The 23,653-nt window shown below is 44.2% G+C and overlaps 1 protein-coding gene across 4 annotated transcripts in view; it reads left to right on the top strand.

Moving 5' to 3' along the window:
• Nucleotides 1-23,653, top strand: part of CLSTN1 (calsyntenin 1) — a 170,885-nt gene that overhangs the window by 77,895 nt on the left and 69,337 nt on the right. For 2 of the 4 annotated variants that reach the window (XM_068238837.1, XM_068238835.1), the window contains exon 3: nucleotides 21,759-21,788. The exons of the other annotated variants lie outside the window; for them this stretch is intronic. In XM_068238837.1, the coding sequence (XP_068094938.1) occupies nucleotides 21,759-21,788 (30 nt within the window). The remainder of the gene's footprint in view (nucleotides 1-21,758; nucleotides 21,789-23,653) is intronic. 4 annotated transcript variants of the gene reach the window in all.

Below are 23,653 nucleotides of genomic sequence, written 5' to 3'. Positions count from 1 at the left end.
CTCTTTCCTCTATTCTCTGTCTTCGCTCTCTCCTCTATTCTCTGTCTTCGCTCTCTCCTCTATTCTCTGTCTTCGCTCTTTCCTCTATTCTTTGGCTTCACTCTTTATTCTCTGTCTTCGCACGCTCAACAGCGGTCTTTTATGCAGCACAATTGTCAAACAACTTTTTGTTGTGAAACAAGTTGAAACAACCCAAAAAAAGTTGTTTGCTGTTGTTAAAACAACTGATCAGACGTCAATCCAACGTCAACGTCATTCTCTCTCCTCCTGTGTTCTCCCCATTCATCCGTTTCATTTTCCCATTCTTCTTTCACTTTCTTTGTTTACCTTCTTTTGTCCTTTCCTGACACAGTCATTTCTACTCTTTCTCACCTTTTTGTCACCTTAATTTTTTATCTCCCTTTTTCTCTGTCCCAGTTTTGTTCTTTTTCACTTTGTTTCCTTTTCTTTCTCATTCTCTCTTCCTTTTCTTATAATTGTCACCTTTCTCTTTCTCTCTTCCCAATCTCTTATTTTCCTCCTCCCTTTCTTGTATTGACTATTTTTGTATCGTCTTACTATTTTCTACTTTTTATCTTTTTCATGTTTACTTTTTGAACATTTTTTTCTTTTTTCTTTCTTCCTGTTTGTTGTTTGTTTTTTTTCCCTTCTTGGTTGTTCTCAGATAATTCTATAGGACATGTAAATGCTCGCGGCTGTCATACACCGTTGTGGCGTTAGTAACCTATAGTGTAACAATTTGTCTGCTTCTCGCATTGCGTGTAGCTGTGGATTCTGGTTGGATGGATGGGAGGAATTGTTGCCGGATTCCTCGAATCGCCCAGTAGAAATATTTCATTCCTTAGCAATGTGTGACGCCGGAGCGGATTCATTCCCTGGGCATGGAGTCAGCGGGGCTCTCGGCGTCCCCGATGTAAACAATATGGCCTTGTTCTGCCCCTCCCCCGGCAGACACAGAGCCCAGGCTTTGTCCCGGCTTCTGCAGTAGGTGTAAATTGTGAGAAACCCATTAAGTACGCTTGAAATGTTTTTATGCGAGATCCGATTGCACAGACACGTTAAGCTGCTTAGCGACCTCTGAGCGCATTGGACACAGCCCAGGTTCAGACGGTCTCACACATCTGCGGCGTGGCCAGCTTCTGTGCCCTCCGGAATCTCTGGATGATTTAATAGCCAGCCTAGGTCACCCTGGCATAGAAAGAGCTCCCATTTCCTGGGAACACACAGCTTTTCTACAGTGCTTTCTGTAAACAGTATGGTAAAGTTTTTCATTGTAATTGTTTTTCCCTATTATTTTTACGACTATAAAGATGCTGTTGAATTGGGAAAGTGTAACGAATAAACCTGTAAACTAAAAAAAGGAATCTAAATACCTGACAAGGTTTCTTTTACGTGGACCTGAACTCAAAACTCCTCTCTGCTCTGAAAGATGCACAACAGCTTAATGACCTTTAAACAAAAAACATTGTTACAGCTGACACAAATCCTAAAATATATCTGCAGTGTTTCTACTTCCCGATTCATGGAAGCAGACATATTGTTTACAGCTTGTGCTTTCAAATGGGCTTATCTGCTTATCTGCCATAGGCAGTCACGTGACACAGGGGAGGGATTAAATTAAAACTAGCGATTAGACACAAATGAGGGGGAATTACACAGGCTAAACTCTTTAAATACATACAGGGTGCATTTCTGTTACTTTTTCCTTGTGTCCTGTGCCAGAGTTCAGGTCCACTTTAACCACTTAAGCTTATCTGAACGAATATATTCGTGCAGATAGGCTGTGCACCTTCCAGTGTGCGGTGCGCGCTTCCGCCGCCCGCCGTTAGCCCCCCAATTAGTGAATGGGAATATACTTCCCATTCACCGATCTAAGTCCCCCACAGAAAAAAACGATAGTCTCTCTTCAGAGACCGCGGTATTTCTGCAAGAAAAAGTTCCCCGGCTTCATTCTAGTTCCTGGAAGCGTCATCGTACACTTCCAGGACTTTTTTTGACTGTGGTCAAATAGTACACTACACCCACATACATTTTTTAATAAATACACTAAATTACATTTAAAAATTAGCTGTTTACTTCCCCACACCAAAAATTTCCCAAATAAAATTCTTAATAATAAAAAAAAAATTAAAAAATTAAAAAAAATACATAGTTACCTTAAGGGTCTGAACTTTTTAAATATGCATGTCAAAGAAGTATATTAATATAGTTTTTTTAAATTATGGGCTTGTAAATAGTGATGGACGCAAATTGAAAAAATGCACCTTTATTTCCAAATAAAATATCGGCGCCATACATTGTGATAGGAACATACCGGTAATTTAAATGGTGTTATAAGCGGGACAAATGGGCAAATAAAATACATGGGTTTTAATTACGGTAACGTATTCATTTCAAACTATGATGGCCAAAAACATAATAATGATTTTTTTCCATTTCTTTCTTAATATTCCTGTTAAAATGGATTTGGAATAAAATAATTCTTAGCAAAATGTACCACCCAAAGAAAGCCTAATTGGTGGCGGAAAAAACAAGATATAGATCAATTCATTGTGATGAGTAGTGATAAAGTTATTAGCAAATGAATGGGAGGTGAAAGTTGCTCAGATGCAAAAAATAACCCTGTGGGCTTAAGTGCTATAAAATTACATAACAGCCCAGCACTGTCCTCATTTGAGCCCATTCCTGTGGCTCCAGTTATCTGTTCCTCCCTCCTGGCCCGGGGTACAGTATGATCTTAGTACAGGAGTGAAAACGTGGGTCCAGGAGCGCACACAACCGGCTCAAAAAGGGGTATCAGCTAACAGTATCCAAAAACCGCACCGCACACGAATGTATTATAAGCTCTAGTACTTTATTAAATCATGTTACAAATTACAGCAATGACAGCCTGCTGTTTCGGCCTCACAGGCCAGTCTCAAGTTGCCAGAAACTCTAAAATGCATTTGACTTTCTGGCAACTTGAGAAAGGCCTTTGAGGCCGAAACAGCAGGCTGTCATTGCTGTAATGTGTAACATGATTTACTAAAGCACTGCTTAGTGTGGTTTACCTTCTGAAAACAGAAGGTATTTGCTAGATTTCAGATGTTAAAGAGGAACTCCAGTGAAAATAGTGTAATAAATAATTGCTTTATTTTTACAATAATTATGTATAAATGATTTAGTCAGTGTTTGCCCATTGTAAAATCTTTCCTCTCCCTGGTGTGCATTCTGACATTTATCACATGGTGACATTACTTCTGGCAGGTGATGTCAGTGGAAGGAGATGCTGCTTGCTTTTTTGGCGGTTGGAACCATGGTCCTTACATCACACTGTGGGAGGGGTTTCACCACAATATCAGCCATACAGAGGCCCCTGATGATTGGGATTGGGCTACTGATTGGGATGAAGTTCAATCCTTAGTTACGGTTTCTCTTTAAGTGTGTAACTCTGGTTACCCACAATGCACCACTGCTGAATATGCAAATTATCTCTTTATGCCCCTGAAGGCAGGCTTCCAACCAGAACCGCTGGTGTATAGCAAGCCTATAAATTTTAATTTTATAGAGCCACATCACCCTAAAGGTGGCCACACACGATACAATAAAATGATCGGATTTTACAGCAATTCGATAAAAACGATCGTATCTCTCGAAAAAATCTATCGACTGAAAAATCAGATCGGATTTCCCGTTTTTTTTTTTTCCGATTTAAATTGATCCGGAATGCCAGATATTTCTCTTCAAATTCTACTAAAGATTGTATGGTGTGTGTTGGATTGTCAATTTATTAATATACACACCCTAGCAATTTTCTCAGTTTCCAATCATTTTTATCATTATTGGGGAAAAATTGAACACAGGTGTGTGGTACATTGGTCATATTTTTGAATTGTTACAATCAGTCAGAAAAATTGATTGCAATTCTTAAATTGAACAGATATTTTACAAATTGTTTGGTGTGTGGCCACCTTAAAGGGGAACTGAAGAGAGAGAGGTATATGGAGGCTGTCATGTTTATTTCCTTTTAGACAATACCAGTTGCCTGGCAGCCCTGCTGATCCTCTGCCTCTAATACTATTAGCCATAGCCCCTGAACAAGCATACAGCAGATCAGGTGTTTCAGTGGTTCAGACTTATAAGTCTGATCTGACAAGACTAGCTGCATGCTTGTTTCTGGTTTTAATTAGATACTACTGCAGAGAAATAGACCAGCAGGGCTGCCAGGTAACTGGTATTGATTAAAAGGAAATAAACATGACAGCCTCCATATATCTCTCTCTTCAGTTCCCCTTTAACATGCACACAGCCTGTTTTGGACTGCTGGTCCTCCTCAGTGCATGACACGGATTGATATGGCTCTATGGGATAGGGGCTTGGACCTAAAGGTTTTGGGTCACCCCGAACTGCTTGGGTATTCTGGTAATAAGGTACTAGAGCTTATAATACATTTGTGTGCGGTGCCGATCCTTTTTGGATACTCTTATTACTGCAGTGATGAGAGCTCCCCAGGGGGATTCGTGGTTCTCCTCTGTGATAAACTTAGCCAGCGATCGAGCGCCACGTCCATTAGCGATGGTATCGGATTCACCGTATTCCAGACTTTCCATTAATTTGCTATTTATACTTTGCTGCAGATGAATTCTATAGCACAGCAGGCATATTGATGGGCTTAAATTGCACCCATCACAGCACAAAACTTTTTCAAACTAGCAGAAGAGTTACCACCATCCTCTCTTTCAATCCGCTGGGGACACGTGGAGGATCTATGCAGCGGGGGGACCGGTGGGGTCACAAACTCTGTACCCTCCTCCTTGGAAGAAGTGACCGGCAATCAGAGGGGGGATGGGCTGGTGGCAACGCACGCTGTAGCGACGTGAGCCAACGTAATAGGTCATTGTGCGGCGTAGCGTGGTGCCAGAGGAGGTCCAAGCGTAAAGGTGGACTCACACAATACAATAAAATGTTCCGATTTTACGGCAATTTGATAAATATGATCGGATCTTCCGAAAAAAATCGTTTTTTTTTTTAATTCGACTGAAAAATCTGATTGGATTTCCCTTTTTTTTCAAATTCTTATGGATCGGAAATGCTGGAATTTTTCTTCAATTTTTCTAAAGATTGTATGGTGTATGTTTTAAATTGTCAATTTATTAATATACACACCCTAGCAATTATCTCAGTTTCCAATCATTTTTATCATAATTGGGGAAAAATGTAACATGTGTGGTCATATTTTTGAAATGTTACAATCAGTCAGAAAAATGTATTACAATTCTTGAATTGAATAGGTATTTAAAAAAATTGTATAGTGTGTGGCCACCTTTAGACGTAGTGTGGATCAGAGGAGCCTGGCGCTGGGTCCACTGGATCCGATGGCGGTGTAATGACGCTCTCTGCAGCACGTCAGCCCATCTTCTCACGGGCATGCTCAGTACAATCCTTTCCCTCCAGCTACGTCGTGTTTTTCCGCCCACATGCGCAGTACATATCTGCTTATGCTGCTCTTTGCTGCTGATATCTCCGCAGCTACGCCTCCTACACTCCCCAAATTTTGAAGGTATGGACGACCCCCCCCCCCACCCCCCCAAAGCTACGTCTGTGCCAATGTGCTCCCCCCCCAATTGGTGCTGGTTCCCGAGATATGGCATAGGAACCTATCTTGTGAACCAGCAGGGCACCCTACTCTCAAAATAAAGGGGTGTAGGAGGCCTTTTAAAGAATGTAAGGGTGGCTGTAATTGAGTACACTGTGCATACATGTGATGATGCGCAGTGACATAAGCAGTAGGGCAGCAGAGAGTGACATTACGGCAGCGCGGCGACTGGCAGCCGAAACCTGCCCACGTAATACTTAACGCCGTGGATCAATGTGTCAGTCTAGATTGGAAGGCAGTGCAGCCAACGGCAGCCCTCTGCTCCCCTATCACACATATTCCAACATGAGGAGCGGGGGAGAATGCTTCACTGTGGCACCCTGTCCGTCAGTGGAGTGGAAAGGGTTAATGCCTATCTGGAATGAGGGTAGCTATTCTTTTTACAAATTATAAATAATTTAGACATTAATATGACATTTATTTGAGGTCATCTGTTGCAATTGTTCTGGTGAGTCCTAGTGAGTCCAGCAGGGAACAATTGCTTGTTGGGGGGGGGGGGGGATAACCTTGTTGCATACGCCCTCTTTATGTTAAATAAATGCTGTGATTGGGATTTCTCCCTTGTCAGGGGTCACCGCCTGTGTCTCCCCGCACTGTACACAATGTGAAAAGGCCAGAACTGTGGCTCACATAACGCTGACGCCTCCGGGGTTAATTTATTGAAGCTCCAGCTTTCAGAATGAATTCCATCAGTCTCGCCCCCCCCCCCCCCCCCCCCCCCAGGGCTTGTAGGTAATACAGTTTTAACATGTTAAAAAGGAATGAAAGCCTCCCTCCTTGAAGAGACCCAGCAGAGGACTGGAGAGCTTGTCGGGAGTGGGAGGAGAGCCGTGCCCAGAATTTCAATGAGCGCATATTCTTGCCGGCCTTACTGCAGACTGGAACATGTGATCCGACAATCAAAGCTTCCCAAATCCCTCTGGAGATCTCATCCCTGTTACTCCGCACTTTACTGGAGTTCAGAACTGGAGCACTCAGCTACACTCTGCTCTGGTTACAGCTTTTCCCTCAGATTGGCGGAATTGATTCAGAAAGCATTTTGCTGCCCCGATTCATGTTCCGTGCTTTGCCAAGGACATTTAGCAATCTTATTGTACAGGTGAAACTCAGAAAAAAATAGAAAATCAGCCATTTACAGTATTTCAGTAACTCAACTTAAAGTGGTCGGAAAGTCAGCATTTCTACTTTGCTCTAAAAGATTCCTCTCAGCTTGAAAGCTACTATCCTAGAATTTTTTTTTTTAGCAGAACTTCACTGAAATGGTTAAACAAAGCACTTTCTCCTGCTATTCAGCTTCAAATCCGCATCCAAACTGGAGATAACAGTATCTTTGTTTTGCATTACAACATAGATACATGTGTGTAAACACAGTGTAACAAGTGAAAAGGAGCTCTCTGTGAATCTCTCTGTGCTTCAAGCACACACACAGCTCAGAACAGCTCATCAGGAGATAATATATAATAAAAAGCAGTTTGAATAAAATGCAATGGCAGCTTTCAGGGTACGATAAACTACACTTTGGAAACTTGTAATTTGTAAACAGACAATATTACTTATGCACAAAAGCAAATATGATAACTGTATGAGTAATAAAAAGTAGGAAAACACATTTTTATTGAATGTTCTGTTGAATTTTCAGACCACTTTAAAAGGTGATACTAATATATGAAGTAGACTCATTACATGCAAAGCCAGATATGTCAAGCCTTTGTTATGATGTTGATGATTATGGCTTACAACTTATGAGAACCCCCAAATCACAATCTCAGCCCATCAGGATATTGTGAGAATGTTCAATATTCTCAGCTCAGAGTGTCAGCCTCTAATCAGCTAATTCATTCAAAACGCCAGCAAAGGGCTCCTATTTCATATATTAGTTTCACCTTTTAAGTTGAATTACTGAAATAAATGAATTTTTCGAGTTTCACCTGTATTTGTGGGCAGACATGCGTCATGACTCCTGAAAATCCTCCTGTTACTGGGGCCTAGCCTGTACTGGTGTCCCAACATCAGCAGAGTCTATATAGCACTGTACAGAGTACATAGTCATGTCACTGACTGCCCTCAGAGAGGAGCTCACACTCTAATCCTACCATAGTCATAGTCTAATGTCCTACCATATTATTATTATGTATTTATATAGCACTGACATCTTCCGCAGCACATTACAGAGTACATAGTCATGTCACTGACTGTCCTCAGAGGAGCTCACAATCTAATCCTACCATAGTCATAGTCTAATGTCCTACCATATTATTATTATGTATTTATATAGCACTGACATCTCCTGCAGCACATTACAGAGTACATAGTCATGTCACTGACTGTCCTCAGAGGAGCTCACAATCTAATCCTACCATAGTCACAGTCTAATGTCCTACCATAGTATTATGTATTTATATAGCACTGACATCTTCTGCAGCACATTACAGAGTACATAGTCATGTCACTGACTGTCCTCAGAGGAGCTCACAATCTAATCTTGTCATAGCCTGTCCTACCATATTATTATTATTATATATTTATATAGCACTGACATCATCTGCAGCACATTACAGAGTACATAGTCATGTCACTGACTGTCCTCAGAGGAGCTCACACTCTAATCCTACCATAGTCATAGTCTAATGTCCTACCATATTATTATTATGTATTTATATAGCACTGACATCTTCTGCAGCACATTACAGAGTACATAGTCATGTCACTGACTGTCCTCAGAGGAGCTCACACTCTAATCCTACCATAGCCATAGTCTAATGTCCTACCATATTATTATTATTATGTATTTATATAGCACTGACATCTCCTGCAGCACATTACAGAGTACATAGTCATGTCACTGACTGTCCTCAGAGGAGCTCACACTCTAATCCTACCATAGTCATAGTCTAATGTCCTACCATATTATTATTATGTAATTATATAGCACTGACATCTCCTGCAGCACATTACAGAGTACATAGCCATGTCACTGACTGTCCTCAGAGGAGCTCACACTCTAATCCCACCATAGTCATAGTCTAATGTCCTACCATATTATTATTATGTAATTATATAGCACTGACATCTTCTGTAGCACTGTACAGAGTACATAGCCATGTCACTGACTGTCCTCAGAGGAGCTCACAATCTACCATAGTCATAGTCTAATGTCCTACCATATTATTATTATGTAATTATATAGCACTGACATCTTCTGTAGCACTGTACAGAGTACATATTCATGTCACTGACTGTCCTCAGAGGAGCTCACAATCTAATCCTACCATAGTCATAGCCTAATGTCCTGCCATATTATTATGTATTTATATAGCACTGACATCTCCTGCAGCACATTACAGAGTACATAGTCATGTCACTGACTGTCCTCAGAGGAGCTCACAATCTAATCCTACCATAGTCATAGCCTAATGTCCTGCCATATTATTATGTATTTATATAGCACTGACATCTCCTGCAGCACATTACAGAGTACATAGTCATGTCACTGACTGTCCTCAGAGGAGCTCACAATCTATCTACCATACACACGTTACAGAGTGCATAGTCATGTCATTGACTGTCACACATTTTATTAGACGGTGCTTAATGGCCAGCTCTGCCAAGAATCGAATGTGTGTACACCAGGCATGCTCAAATAATGAATTCGGATGAAATCTGAATAGGTGTTATTCGGATATCATGCAGTTAATTAAATCACCTGTGCGGGTGGGCGAGGGGGGGTTAATCTTACCCATCAGGCGTCTTCTTCACTCCGTCCCTCGGCGCCTCCCACGCTGCGTTCCAAGCCGCGGTCACGTGATTAGAAACACTTCCGGGTTGAAGGAGGAAGTGTTTGTAGTCATGTGACGCGCTTGGAACGCAGCGTGGGAGGCGCCGAGGGACGGAGTGAAGAAGACGCCTGATGGGTAAGATTAACCCCCCCTCGCCCACCCGCACAGGTGATTTAATTAACTGCATGAAATCCGAATAACACCTATTCAGATTTCATCCGAATTCATTATTTGAGCATGCCTGGTGTACTGAAGGCCGCTGATGCCACCTAAAAATCCAGCATGCTGATTCCCCAGTGAGGCCCCACCGACTTCTTCATTTATTTCTCTCCTTTTTACCCCTCCCAGTTTGTCATGTGACATCCCTCTTCCCCACTGCATGGCTAGCGTGTGCATCACTCGCCTCCCAAACCTGAGGAGTCAAATCCCTCCCCCAGCGGGTGACAGTCCTTGTCCATGTGGATGCATCTAGGCCAGGCTTCCTGGTTCTGGAGCAGAGTGTGTATAAAGGTGCCTACTGACAGTACAATTACCTGAATGATGGACTGTATGATTGGGTCGGGTATCCTGAATGGTGACCGATCAACGATGAATGATCGCTCTATCCATCAATCAGCATTGTGGAACAGTTCTTCATAGCTCCCATAGTCCCTCTTTTGGAGCCCTGTCCCTCTGTCCCTGTTTCCTCCTCATTTGTCCCTCTTTCAGGACTTTGTCTTTCTATGTAAATATATATATTTTTCTACTAAAAAATGTGTTTGACTCTAAACTTTATTCCCATCCTTTAAATTGATATATTACCGTATATACGCGAGTATAAGCCGACCCGAGTATAAGCCGACCCCCCCAACTTCCGGGCGGCTCCAGGCAAAGATCAAATGTCTCCGGGCTCCTCTGTGTACATCGTGGTCAACAGGAAGTAGTAATCACACTACTTCCTGTTAGCCGCAATGTACATGGAGGAGCCCGGAGACATTTGATCTTTGCCTGGAGCCGCCCGGAAGGTGAGACACCCAGCTGCCGCTGCTCTTATTTCAGGCATGGAGAGGGGTCCCGACAAGAGGGAAGAGTCGGCCCGCGGCTGAGTCCCGCTGTTCCGCTAATCCCTTCTCCTATCTAATCTTTCAGCCTGCGGGGAGGGGAGGAGGGGAGAGAGGAGGAGGGGTGCACATTGCCTGCAGGGAAAGTGGGGGCGAACTACCTGCGGGGGAGGTATGCCTGGCCACCTATACTCTCTCTCCGAGACCCCCACTTTGGGACCACTTTTTGGGTCCCAAAAACTCGGCTTATACTCGAGTATATACGGTACTTAATTTTTAAATGTTAAAATAAAGGAAAATGAACCAGGATAGAAAGGACCAGTGTGTTTTGAATTATAAAACAACATATTTTTCTTATGAAATCTTTATGGTATGTGTGGCAGGGGTGTGGCTTAAGTGTCCCTCTTTCTCATCTCAAAAAGTTGGGAGGTATGGTTCTTTTAGTCTGATCGGATTGCTCATCATTTTCCCCTCCGTTGGCGTGCCAGATTGAGCGTTTACAACTGATGCTTGATAGTTCAGGAAATTGGATCATTAGTAGGCAACTTAAAGGGGCACTACAGCGAAAAACTGTAAGATGTAAAGATTGTGCAAACATATACAAATAAGAAGTACATTTTTTTCCAGACTAAAATGAGCCATAAATTACTTTTCTCCTATGTTGCTGTTACTTACAGTAGGTAGTAGAAATCTGACAGAAGCGACAGGTTTTGGACTAATCCATCTCTTTATAGGGGATTCTCAGGGAAATATTTATTTTCAAAAGCACAAAGTGACTGGCAGTTGCTCTGTCCAACTGCCAAAAAACTGTAGCAATCAGGGAAGCTGGCCAGCATCATTGTTTAAATCTTTTTTAGGAAATATCTTTATAAAGAATAAAAGCCGCGCTGAGAATCCCCTATGAAGAGTTGGACTAGTCCAAAACCTGTCAATTCTGTCAGATTTCTACTGCCTACTGTAAGTGACAGCAACATAGGAGAAAAATAATTTATGGCTCATTTTTACTTCTGGTTTGTCTAGGTTTGCACATATTTTAAATTTTACAGTTTTTCCCTGTAGTGTCCCTTTAAGCATAACATACAAACTGTATCTACAACATAACAGGACTGAGTATCTGAGTGATCTAAATCTCCCTGAAAGCAACCTGTGCACTTAAATCTGACATCACAAGGCAAGCTGTGGTGTCCTCTCCTGGGCACTTTCCATCAGCGGAAGAAGCGTTTACAGTGCCGTGTTTATGCAGGAGAGGATATTAAAAGAAACCTGAGGTGTGAGACCTATGGAAGCCACCATATTTATTTCCTGTTAAACAATACCAGTTGCCTGGCAGTCCTGCTGATCTTTTTTGTCAGTGGGATCTGAATCACACACCTAAAACAAGCATGCAACTAATCTTGTCAGATTTGTCATAAACCTCTGATCTGTATGCTTGTTCAGGGGCTTTGGCTAAAAGCATTAGAGGCAGAGGATCAGCAGGACAGTCAGGCAATATGCATTGTTTAACAGGAAATTAATATGGCAGCCTCCATATCCCTCTCGCTTTAAAGGGGAATAATGAAGCCAGCCGATGCGTTCAGCCCTGTTATTTCTCACGCGCCTCGTGTTACATAAAGCATTCTCCTGGCTGAGGTTCAATAGCTCTAATGATGGAGCTGCTTTCTTCCGCGGCGAGCGTGGGCATTATTACACCGTATATATTTGTGTTATTAGCGCACCGGTCTCGGAGGAGCTGTTTGAGACGCCCCCCCCGTGTCTGCCTTTTATTAATCTCGCTAATTATCGCAGCACACCCACACTGATTACCATTGTGAACAATGATGTCATGGACACGGCCACGCCCCTCGGATCTGCAGATAACCCGGTATATGTCCCCCACATACAGTACGGCAGCAGCCGGGGTCCACCCCCCTGGGCAGCAGACGGACCCTTTGAGCTTCCAGCGTTTCCCATACAGACCTCGGCTTGTTAGAGGGGAGCCATGTCTTGTCATTTCACAGTAATTTTCCTTCTCTACAATGGAGGCCGCAATCTATTAACAGCAACATCTGCTGCGCCTCTTTCTGCAAGGCTTTCTATAAAACACATTAAACACTAGCAGCATGCGATCAGGCTGTGCTGCCGCCCTAATGAATGGTGTTCAGAGGCTGCAGAGTCTGAGTGGAGATTTAATGAACATCAGGCATGTACAGTACACTAGCAAGGGCCTTGCAGTAGCCATTCAGCCTTGAGGATAATGAATTGTGTCTCTCTGCGGAAGAAACACTATTAGCTGTTATAGGCGGGGAGTAATTGCAGAGGGGCAAAGGATGTGCTTTATCGGTCAGTCTTTAGGACCTCTGCCTCTGTCTGAGCTTTCAGTCCTCTCCTTAGGTTATTATGGATTTATGTAGCAGTGACATCTTCTGCAGCACTGTACAGAGTACATAGTCATGTCACTGACTGTCCTCAGAGGAGCTCACACTCTAATCCTACCATAGTCATAGTCTACCTACCATATTATTATTATTATGTATTTATATAGCACTGACATCTCCTGCAGCACATTACAGAGTACATAGTCATGTCACTGACTGTACTCAGAGGAGCTCACACTCTAATCCTACCATAGTCATAGTGTAATGCCCTCCCATATTATTATTATGTATTTATATAGCACTGACATCTTCTGCAGCACATTACAGAGTACATAGTCATGTCACTGGCTGTCCTCAGAGGAGCTCACAATGTAATCCTACCATAGTCATAGTCTAATGTCCTACCATATTATTATTATGTATTTATATAGCACTGACATCTTCTGCAGCACTGTACAGAGTACATAGTCATGTCACTGACTGTCCTCAGAGGAGCTCACAATGTAATCCTACCATAGTCATAGTCTAATGTCCTACCATATTATTATTATGTATTTATATAGCAGTGACATCTTCTGCAGCACATTACAGAGTACATAGTCATGTCACTGACTGTCCTCAGAGGAGCTCACACTCTAATCCTACCATAGTCATAGTGTAATGCCCTCCCATATTATTATTATGTATTTATATAGCACTGACATCTTCTGCAGCACATTACAGAGTACATAGTCATGTCACTGGCTGTCCTCAGAGGAGCTCACAATGTAATCCTACCATAGTCATAGTCTAATGTCCTACCATATTATTATTATGTATTTATATAGCACTGACATCTTCTGCAGCACTGTACAGAGTACATAGTCATGTCACTGACTGTCCTCAGAGGAGCTCACAATGTAATCCTACCATAGTCATAGTCTAATGTCCTACCATATTATTATTATGTATTTATATAGCAGTGACATCTTCTGCAGCACATTACAGAGTACATAGTCATGTCACTGGCTGTCCTCAGAGGAGCTCACACTCCAATCCTACCATAGTCATAGTCTAATGTCCTACCAGATTATTATTATGTATTTATATAGCACTGACATCTTCTGCAGCACTTTACAGAGTACATAGTCATGTCACTGACTGTCCTCAGAGGAGCTCACACTCTAACCCTACCATAGTCATAGTCTAATGTCCTACCATATTATTATGTATTTATATAGCACTGACATCTCCTGCAGCACTGTACAGAGTACATAGTCATGTCACTGACTGTCCTCAGAGGAGCTCACACTCTAATCCTACCATTGTCATAGTGTAATGTCCTACCATATTATTATTATGTATTTATATAGCACTGACATCTTCTGCAGCACATTACAGAGTGCATAGTCATGTCACTGACTGTCCTCAGAGGAGCTCACACTCTAATCCTACCATAGTCATAGTCTAATGTCCTACCATATTATTATTATGTATTTATATAGCACTGACATCTTCTGCAGCACATTACAGAGTACATAGTCATGTCACTGACTGTCCTCACAGGAGCTCACACTCTAATCCTAACATAGTCATAGTATAATGCCCTACCATATTATTATTATTATGTATTTATATAGCACTGACATCTCCTGCAGCACTTTACAGAGTACATATTCATGTCACTGACTGTCCTCAGAGGAGCTCGCAATCTAATCTTACCATAGTCTAATGTCCTACCATATTATTATTATGTATTTATATAGCACTGACATCTTCTGCAGCACATTACTGAGTACATAGTCATGTCACTGACTGTCCTCAGAGGAGCTCACAATCTAATCCTACCATACTCAGTCTAATGTCCTACCATATTATTATTATGTATTTATATGACCCTGACATCTCCTGCAGCACATTACAGAGTACATAGTCATGTCACTGACTGTCCTCAGAGGAGCTCACACTCTAATCCTGCCATAGTCATAGCCTAATGTCCTATCATATTATTATTATGTATTTATATAGCACTGACATCTCCTGCAGCACATTACAGAGTACATAGTCATGTCACTGACTGTCCTAAAGCCTCATCTACTCGGTACAATTTTCTGTCAGATCAGATCTATTAGACAGATCTATTAGATAATTTCCAACCTGTCCAATCGGATTGTGTTAGATTTTGCAATAGATTTTGGGTATTTATCAAAGCAAAATCTATCACAAAATTGATCTGAAACAATTTGGACGTCTACACATGATACAATTTCTCATTAGATCTATCTAATAGATCAGTCTATCTGATGGAAAATTGTGCTGTGTAGATAAGGCTTTATGCTGGGAAAACACATTTTTGAACCATTAAGATGGCTTGATGGATAATTTCCGACATGTCTGATCTCCCGCTGGATCGATATCGCATAGGGAACAATGGGAAAAGATAAGGAAAACGAATGGAAGATAAGAGAATTGGGCGCAAAATCGATTGCGGAAAACGATCGTGCGGGAAATCAAGCGGCAAAAACGTACCATGTATTCCCAGCATTAGAGGAGCTCACAATCTAATCCTGCCATAGTCATAATCTAATGTCCTGCCATATTATTATGTATTTATATAGCACTGACATCTCCTGCAGCACATTACAGAGTACATAGTCATGTCACTGACTGTCCTCAGAGGAGCTCACAATCTAATCCTACCATAGTCATAGTCTAATGTACTACCATATTATTATGTATTTATATAGCACTGACATCTTCTGCAGCACATTACAGAGTACATAGTCATGTCACTGACTGTCCTCAGAGGAGCTCACAATCTAATCGTACCATAGTCATAGTCTAATGTACTACCATATTATTATTGTTAATAATATGTATTTTTATATACATACATTACATCAGAGGTGAACATAATGGTCAATCTGTCCAATCCTGTAGCCAGCAGGACAGTTGGAGCATTGAAAACAATGAAGTGCAAATCAGGGCTGTGGAGTGGGAGTCGGAGCAGATTGGGGTACCCGGAGTCGGTGGTTTAATAAACGAACTTGTCTGAATCACAGTTGGATTTGGATGATTGTTGTGCCGACTCTACAACCCTGGTTCAAATGATTCCCGCTGTAATCTTTAAATAGCTTCGGCTACCTGAATCCAGGTGTATGTCCTTCCCCTCTTTACATCATTCAGTAGTTTCTGCATTGCTATTTATCAGTATTGGAAGGTATTTGACTTCCCGTGTTGTCTCCCCCCCCCCCCCTCCCTCACCACCACCACCACCCCCGATCCCACGATTACGACGGGACATCAGAACATCAGAAGTTTCTGCAATTACCTTTGTTTGAGCAGGAAGTGTGTGCAGGTGGCATCCTTTGATACGGGCGTCGGTGGGAATCGGCTAGTTTAGGCCTGTACAAAGCTCCGTTCTGCATCAGGAAGAGTAAACAGTTTGGTACATTGGGAGCTCAGAGGTTTTTATTTACTGCCGACGTCTCTTCTTCTATCCTGTATAATAACAGCCTATTGTGTGTGTGCCACCTGGCAGACCTGCGGGACGCATCGATTGTCTCATCTGTCCAGGTGGAACAACGATGTGCAGACCTCATTACCCAGACAAAAAGCCCCATCTCAGACGCTGCCTCTCCCCGACTGGCTGTATTGTCTCTGCACGGCAGTCACATGCTCCGCCTAACGCACGGCAATCCAGCGCTCACATTAATCAGGCATGTTAATAATTATTAATTTGTACTTAATTTAAAACATAATTACAGCTCAGGAGGGGTGGGTGTGTATCGGCCCATTTTCTGAATGTAGGGTTGGTTAGCTGTGCGCTTCAGTAGCTTTTCTGGCGGATTGTTTGAAGATGGTGGTTTAGATCGGCTTAATCAGGGCTGTGGAGTCGGTACAAAAATCCTCCAACTCCGATTCGTCAGTTTATGAAACCTCAGACTCCAGGTACCCAAAATTGCTCAGACTCCTTGATTCTGAATCCTTAGTCTAATGCCTCTTCCGCATCCCCGCTCGCCCGCGCGTGCGTCGGATTCGAACCCCCGCTCATCCCCTCCGGCGCCGCTTATCTTCTGCTCGATTCCCTGCCATTGTCCCCTCGTGGGGAACGAGCAGGGAATCGGCGGCGGCGAAATCCGACCTGACGGATCTTATCAATCGAGCCGCATTAGCGGCTCGATTGATAAGTCACATCGCCTCGTGTAGATGAGGCTTAATACTTACCATGGCTGTGGATTTGGTACAAAAATCCTTTGACTCCACTCCTCAGTTTATGAAACTACCCACTCCAGGTGCCCAAAATTGCACCAACTCCTCTATTCTTGACTCCACAGCTCTGGGCTTAAAGGAAACATAAAGCCTAACCTAAAGAAAGAGTATCACTTACCAGGGGCTTCTACCAGCCCCCTTCAGCCATCCTGTGCCTGTGCTACTCCTCAACGATCCTCCGTTCCCCTGCCGTGCCTTAGTTTCGGCGTCAGCGAGCCACGGTGCCTGTGCAGCCCTGGCACTTGCATATCCTTCACGCTCCCGCCTGTGCGAAACATGAAGAAGGATGCACGTGGCCAGGGCCACGCAGGCGCAGTGGCCCGCCAATCCCCAGTCGGCAAAACCAAAACTAAACCATGGCGGGGCAACGGAGGATTGTTGAGGACCGCCACGGGCACAGGATGGCTGCAGGGGGCTGGTAGAAGCCCCAGGTAAGTGAAACCCTTTTTCTTTATTTGGCTTTAGATACACTTTAATACTTGCGGAATTACTTGACTGTCTTAGAGTAACTCCAGTGAAAATAATGTAGTAAAAAAAGTGCTTCATTTTTTACAATAATTATGTATAAATGATTTAGTCAGTGTTTGCTCATTGTAAAATCTTTCCTCTCCCCGATTTACATTCTGACATTTATTACAGGGCAGGTTATGTAGCTGCTCCTAGCTGTTTTGGCTGTTAGAGACAGCTGTAAACAGCTAATTCCTGTCTGTGAACATTGTTACATTGTGGCAGTTTGCCCAGAGTACTGCGGTACTCAGAGCTTCTTGTGGGAGGGGTTTCAGCACAAAATCAGTCATACAGCGCCCCCTGATGGTCTGTTTGTGAAAATTATTATATTTCTCATGTAAAAGGGGGTATCGGCTACTGATTGGTATAAAGTTCAATTCTAGGTTGGAGTTTCTCTTTAAGTTTATAATGCGGTGTCTGCTCTGTGTCTCTGGGCTCCACCATTGGCTTTTCTGAGCTATGAAGGTTCTGCAAGTGAAAATCCGGACAGTAGCTGAACCCTCATGACAACCTTGGTTCTTGTTGCCTGAGAGCAACAAGTGTCTTGTTGCCTGAGAGCAACACGTGTATCAGATCTTTGCTTTTATCGATTGGCTGTATATGGCGTAGTATGTGCATGCCTGATTAGGATTTGCTATCACATCTGAACACTTCTGTCTTTCCTGATCAGTCGGTAGAAAAAAACCCACTCCTGATCAACAGGCAATGCAATCAGTTTGATTGTGAATAATTATTGCCTCGTGATTGATGGACACATCTTTACAACCAAACTATGTAAAGCCCCATCTACACGGTACAATTTTCCATCAGATCGACCAGTGATCTGATAAGAAATTGCATTGTGTGTAGACGTCCAAATTGTTACTGATCGATTTTGCATTGGTAAGTACCCAAAATTGATCAGAATCCGATCGGACCGGTTGAAAATTATCTAAAGCCGCATCTACACGAGTTGATGCGGCCGCGATGCTCCTTATCAATCGAGCCGCTAATGCGGCTCGATTGATAAGATCCGACAGGACGGATCTCCGCACCGCCGATTCCCTGCTCGATCCCCGCGAGGGGACAATGGCAGGGAATCGTGCTGGAGATAAGCGGCGCCGGCGGGGACGAGCGGGCACGAGCGGGGAATCGAATGCGGCGCACGCGCGGCGAGCGGGGACGCGGCGGGCACGCGGAAGAGGCGATTCGGCGGCTAATCGAGCCGCCGGATCGCTACAATGTAGCATGGTGTAGATGGGGCTTAAAAGATCAGTCGATCTGATGGAAAATTGTACCATGTAGATGAGGCTTTACCTGGTACTGGTACACACCATGCAGTTTACCATCAGATAGACTGGTCGAATCGCTTGTTTCTGACAGGTCTGATTTGATATCCGATTGTTTTTCTGATCGATTTTCCGATCACTTCTATACAAAATTGATCAGAAAAATGAATGGTAATCAGATCAGACCCGTCTGTCTGACAGTAAATTGTTTGGTGTGTGCCAGGCATAACTATCAGAGGGCTTGGCAGATTGACCACTTGCTGTTAAATAGAGATTTGGTGTGTGTCCTTTGCATTCCGGTGGAGATTGGAGATTTGTTGCTTCCTCCTGGTGAGCTCTTGTACCGCCGGTGTGAAATGTTTGCATCGATAATCTCTTCAATGATATGATGGTTTGGTGATAAATGCTGATGCCGGGTTCATTCTCCTTGACCTGCAAAGATATTTCTCATTTAGGCTGTTCGTAGAATCACAAGCGGAGTCAGATTATTGATAGTTGTTACCTTCTGCCTGTTGTTTGTCTTCTTTCTTTTCTCTCGCCTTCCTCTCTCTGGTTTCTGTGCCCTCTCCTACCTCTCTCTTGTCTCCCTCTGCCCTCTTCATCCAATCTCGTCTCTCTCCGCTCTCTCCCCTCTCTCTGGTCTCTCTCCCTCCTCTCTCTGGTCTCTCTCCCTCCTCTCTCTGGTCTCTCTCCCTCCTCTCTCCGGTCTCTCTCCCTCCTCTCTCCGGTCTCTCTCCCTCCTCTCTCCGCTCTCTCTCCGCCCTCTCTCCGCTCTCTCTCCGCTCTCTCTCCGCCCTCTCTCCGCTCTCTCTCCGCCCTCTCTCCCTCCTCTCTCTGCTCTCTCCCTCCTCTCTCTGTTCTCTCCCTCCTCTCTCTGGTCCCTCCCTCCTCTCTCTGGTCTCCCTCTGCCCCCGACCTCGTCTCTCTGGTCTCTGTCCCTCCTCTCCGCTTTCTCCCTCCTCTCTCTCCGTTCTCTCCCTCCTCTCTCTCCGTTCTCTCCCTCCTCTCTCTCCGTTCTCTCCCTCCTCTCTCTCCGCTCTCTCCCTCCTCTGTCTCCGCTCTCTCCCTCCTCTCTCTGGTCTCTCTCACTCTTCTCTCTGCTCTCTCTCACTCTTCTCTCTGCTCTCTCCCTGGTCTCTCTCCACTCTCTCCCTCTTCTCTCTGTTATCTCTCCCTCCTCTCTCTGCTCTCTCTCCGTTCTCTCTGTTATCTCTCCCTCCTCTCTCTGCTCTCTCTGCTCTCTCCCTCCTCTCTCTGCTCTTTCCCTCCTCTCTTTCCACTCTCTGGTCTCTCTGCACTCTCTCCCTCCTCTCCACTCTCTCCCTCCTCTCTCTGGTCTCTCTCCCTCCTCTCTCTGGTCTCTCTCCACTTTCTCCCTCTTCTCTCTGCTCTCTCTCCGTCCTCTCTGGTCTCTCTCCCTCCTCTCTCTTCCTCCTCTCTCCACTCTCTCTCTCCTCTCTCTGGTCTCTCGCTGCTTTCTCTGGTCTCCCTCCTTTCTCTGGTTTCCCTCGGCCCTGGACCTCCTCTCTCTGGTCTCTCTTCACTCTCTCCCACCATACAGTCCATAATGTTCACTGATGAACGCCAGAAGAAGCAAAACATCTCTTTGCGAATAGCATTATATGGCTTTCCCAAACTACTTCTGTTAAATGGATATGAATTTCACCTTGCACACTAAATGGTTGCCATATTGTAAGTACACTTAAAGTGAACCTGAGCTGACCTAAAATATAAATGTTAGATACTTACGTAGGTGGAGGGAAGCCACTGAGTATTGCAGATGCTTCTCGCCTCGTCCTCGCTTCCACGGTTGCCACACACAGACCCACTGAACATATCCTACTGGAGCTTGTGGGATATGTTCTCATGGCTGCGTTCCCCGCTGTGCATGTGCGAGTACAACCGCACCTGCACAATAAGCCAAATCTGCTCTCTAGCGGGTGACAAATGCTAAATACTCACCAGACAATCGGGGAACCTCACAGTGATGCCTCCCAATACATGAGGGTCCATCTAGCTACCCGCAGGAACAAGCCACGGGCGCAATTGAGAGTTCAAACCATTGCCGCACATAAGAGTCACTGAGGATCGTGAAGATCGATTCACTATGATGGTCTTTATCGCCACGCAGTGCAAAGCATGGTTTGCCTAATCACAGGCCTGTACCCATGCTGCTAGATCGTAGAAGCAATTGCTCGTCATGCCGGTCATCAGAAAAATCGATGTAAAAATTGCGTGGTGGGTGTAGCCTTTAGTTCTACTTCTCATGCGTGGCCATACTTGCGCAGAAGCAGTGAGCCACACTCATGCAAGAAGGAGAGCCAGGCCGCAAGCTAAAAAAGGGTCCTGACCAGCAGTGGTGGGGCCAAAGGGGGACACAGGAAGCTTCTGGACCATCCAGACGCTTCTCTTTCCTTAGGTTAGCCGCCTTGTATTTTATGTCGCCTCTGGTTTACTTTAAAGAAGATTATGGCTCTTGTGGTTCTCATTCAGAAATGCTCAGTTCATCTGTTTTTATTCTGTAAAGTCCCCGCTGAAGATTTATGCAGGAGGTTTGTGAAATTCTCAAGGTATGATTGTATCGCAATGACGCAAGTTCCAGCTGTAAGGTTGCGTCTCCAGGATGTGCGGTAGGAGTGCGATTGGCTGTCGGAGGCGTTATTGTCTTGTAGGATTGCTAGAAGAATAACGCTGCAGCCCTCCGATCCCTCCCGCCGTCCTAGAGATCTTCCTAAGTAAGATTCTGCAGGTTGTGTAACGTTTTTTCCCTCCAGCCTCTCCCAGCCGCAGAGGACAGGTACACCAGCTGATTAATAAGTACAGGAAACTGCAATGTTTATGTCATGGCTTCTTCTTCTGTGTGTGTCTCTTATTATCTGACCTTCTCTCCCATGTTACTGACACAGGTTTATCTTTTCTCCCTTTAGAGAGTTTTGAGGTGACAGTCACCAAAGAAGGTGATAACGGGTTCTTTCTCTCCTCTTATGACTTTATTAACCCACTAACTTTTTGGTTTTGAATTAAAAAAAACAAAAAACACAACGGGGAATCAGCTCTTGGCTCCTTCAGCGCCATACAGCCTGCGGCCGAGCGTTGCTCGCCAGTACTGGCGCTGAAAGGGTTAAACAGAAGATGACTCTGATCCCTTCCTTTTTTTCTTTTATTTAATCTTCTGTTTTTTTATTTTTTCATTTGGATTGTTTTAATTTCTAATTCCAAATGAATTGCTTTGTGACAGAACCCTCCTGTGGATCAGAAATATGTAGCGATCAGACATCCATTTTCGGGAAGTTGATGAGAGGTAGCCAGGCGGAGGACGGGATTATATGTCGCACTCGCCCTTATCGCTGGCCGCGGCGGCCCCCGGAGGCATGGCAGAGGGTCAATGAGACACTGCTTATTCCGGCTTTAATAAAAAACGTAATTGCAGCTTGGAATGGGGCCAATACAGATCGATGGAGCGTTTGGGTGTCCCAAATTCAAGCAGCATACAAACTCCATTCACACAACAATAAAAAGCGCCGCATTTTCCAGAAAGCAAAAAAAAAAATGCAAAATCAGACAGTAAATGCATTCTGTGTTAGTTATAGGATGTATTCACACTGTCTATCGGAGAGTGACGCTCACAGACGGGACCACAGATGCATAGTCTCGACCTGCTGCATCCTTCCACAACCGTATCGCGATCATGCCGCGTATCTGACGCAATGGAAGCCTATTGGAATGGACGGTGTCTATTTGTTTTAGGCTCAGGCAGCATGGAAAACGCTCACCTGTCCCATGGATCCGAGCGCTGTAATTACAGCGCAGGAGATTTGGGCGCAGCCAGCGCCACCGTAGACCGAAATAGGAATCACAGCTATAGTGGCGCACAGTGATGAACTTCGGCGCCATCTGAAGACGGGGCTGAAGTTACTTTTAAAACACTGGAATTTGTCCGCCAGCAATACCTGGAAGCAGAATTACATCATTCCCCACCATCCACGTGGACCTGGAGGGGGAATAGTAATTAACGCCGCCGGGACTTCTGCAGCAGCAGAATAAGCCGTATATCGTCTGTATCCTGCGCCCAAGTCTCCCGGCGGTGTATTCATAGGTACGCCATGGATCTGGTTCCGACCAGACGAAGCATGCGGCACCACATTGGTTTGCAAAAGACCAATAGGAATCCTGCAACAGGGAAAATTTTCAGTTGGTTCATGGTGGAAGCCACGTAGGCCAATGATTTCCCTTTTACTTTGCACTGATGTGTAACCTTTATGCGATCTTCTTCACAAAGCAAAGTATCCAAGAATCCTCCTTTTCAATACAGAAGGGTCATGTGAGCTGCACGCCTGGGTGGGACTAGCATACATGTTACTGTACATGTCTGCAATCAAAAAGAACCGCGCTCCTATAGTGGAGTGTTGCTGGTGCTGGATCCAAGTAGCATAAATCCAAGAATCAGAGGAAAGGTCCACACACAGTCTTATTGGGAACAACCGCCCTTTATTGTCCCCATACACACACAAATAACATCAAGTCTGCTAAACCGACGATCGTTTCGGGGCCTGGCAGGTCCCCTTTTATCAAGGCACGAGCAGACAAAACGTATAACGCCCTAACCGTGCAAAACCCCACCATATATAAAGCTCACCATCATTAGGAACATCCCCCATGTTACTGTACATGTCTGGGGAGCGAGTACTGTCCAGACCCATTCTAGGCTAAAGGAGGGGGACGGGGGGGGGGGGGGGGGTCTTCTCAAGCTGATAAAACTATCTGCCATGCCTGATGGTATTTTTCTCCCAGTGGACGAGTACTGTGTGATCTGCTAATGGGA

This window comes from Hyperolius riggenbachi, chromosome 6 (assembly GCF_040937935.1).
Source record: "Hyperolius riggenbachi isolate aHypRig1 chromosome 6, aHypRig1.pri, whole genome shotgun sequence".
Taxonomy (NCBI): Eukaryota; Metazoa; Chordata; class Amphibia; order Anura; family Hyperoliidae; genus Hyperolius; species Hyperolius riggenbachi.
Note: the sequence above shows the minus strand (reverse complement) of the source record. Positions and strands in the feature narration are given on the sequence as shown.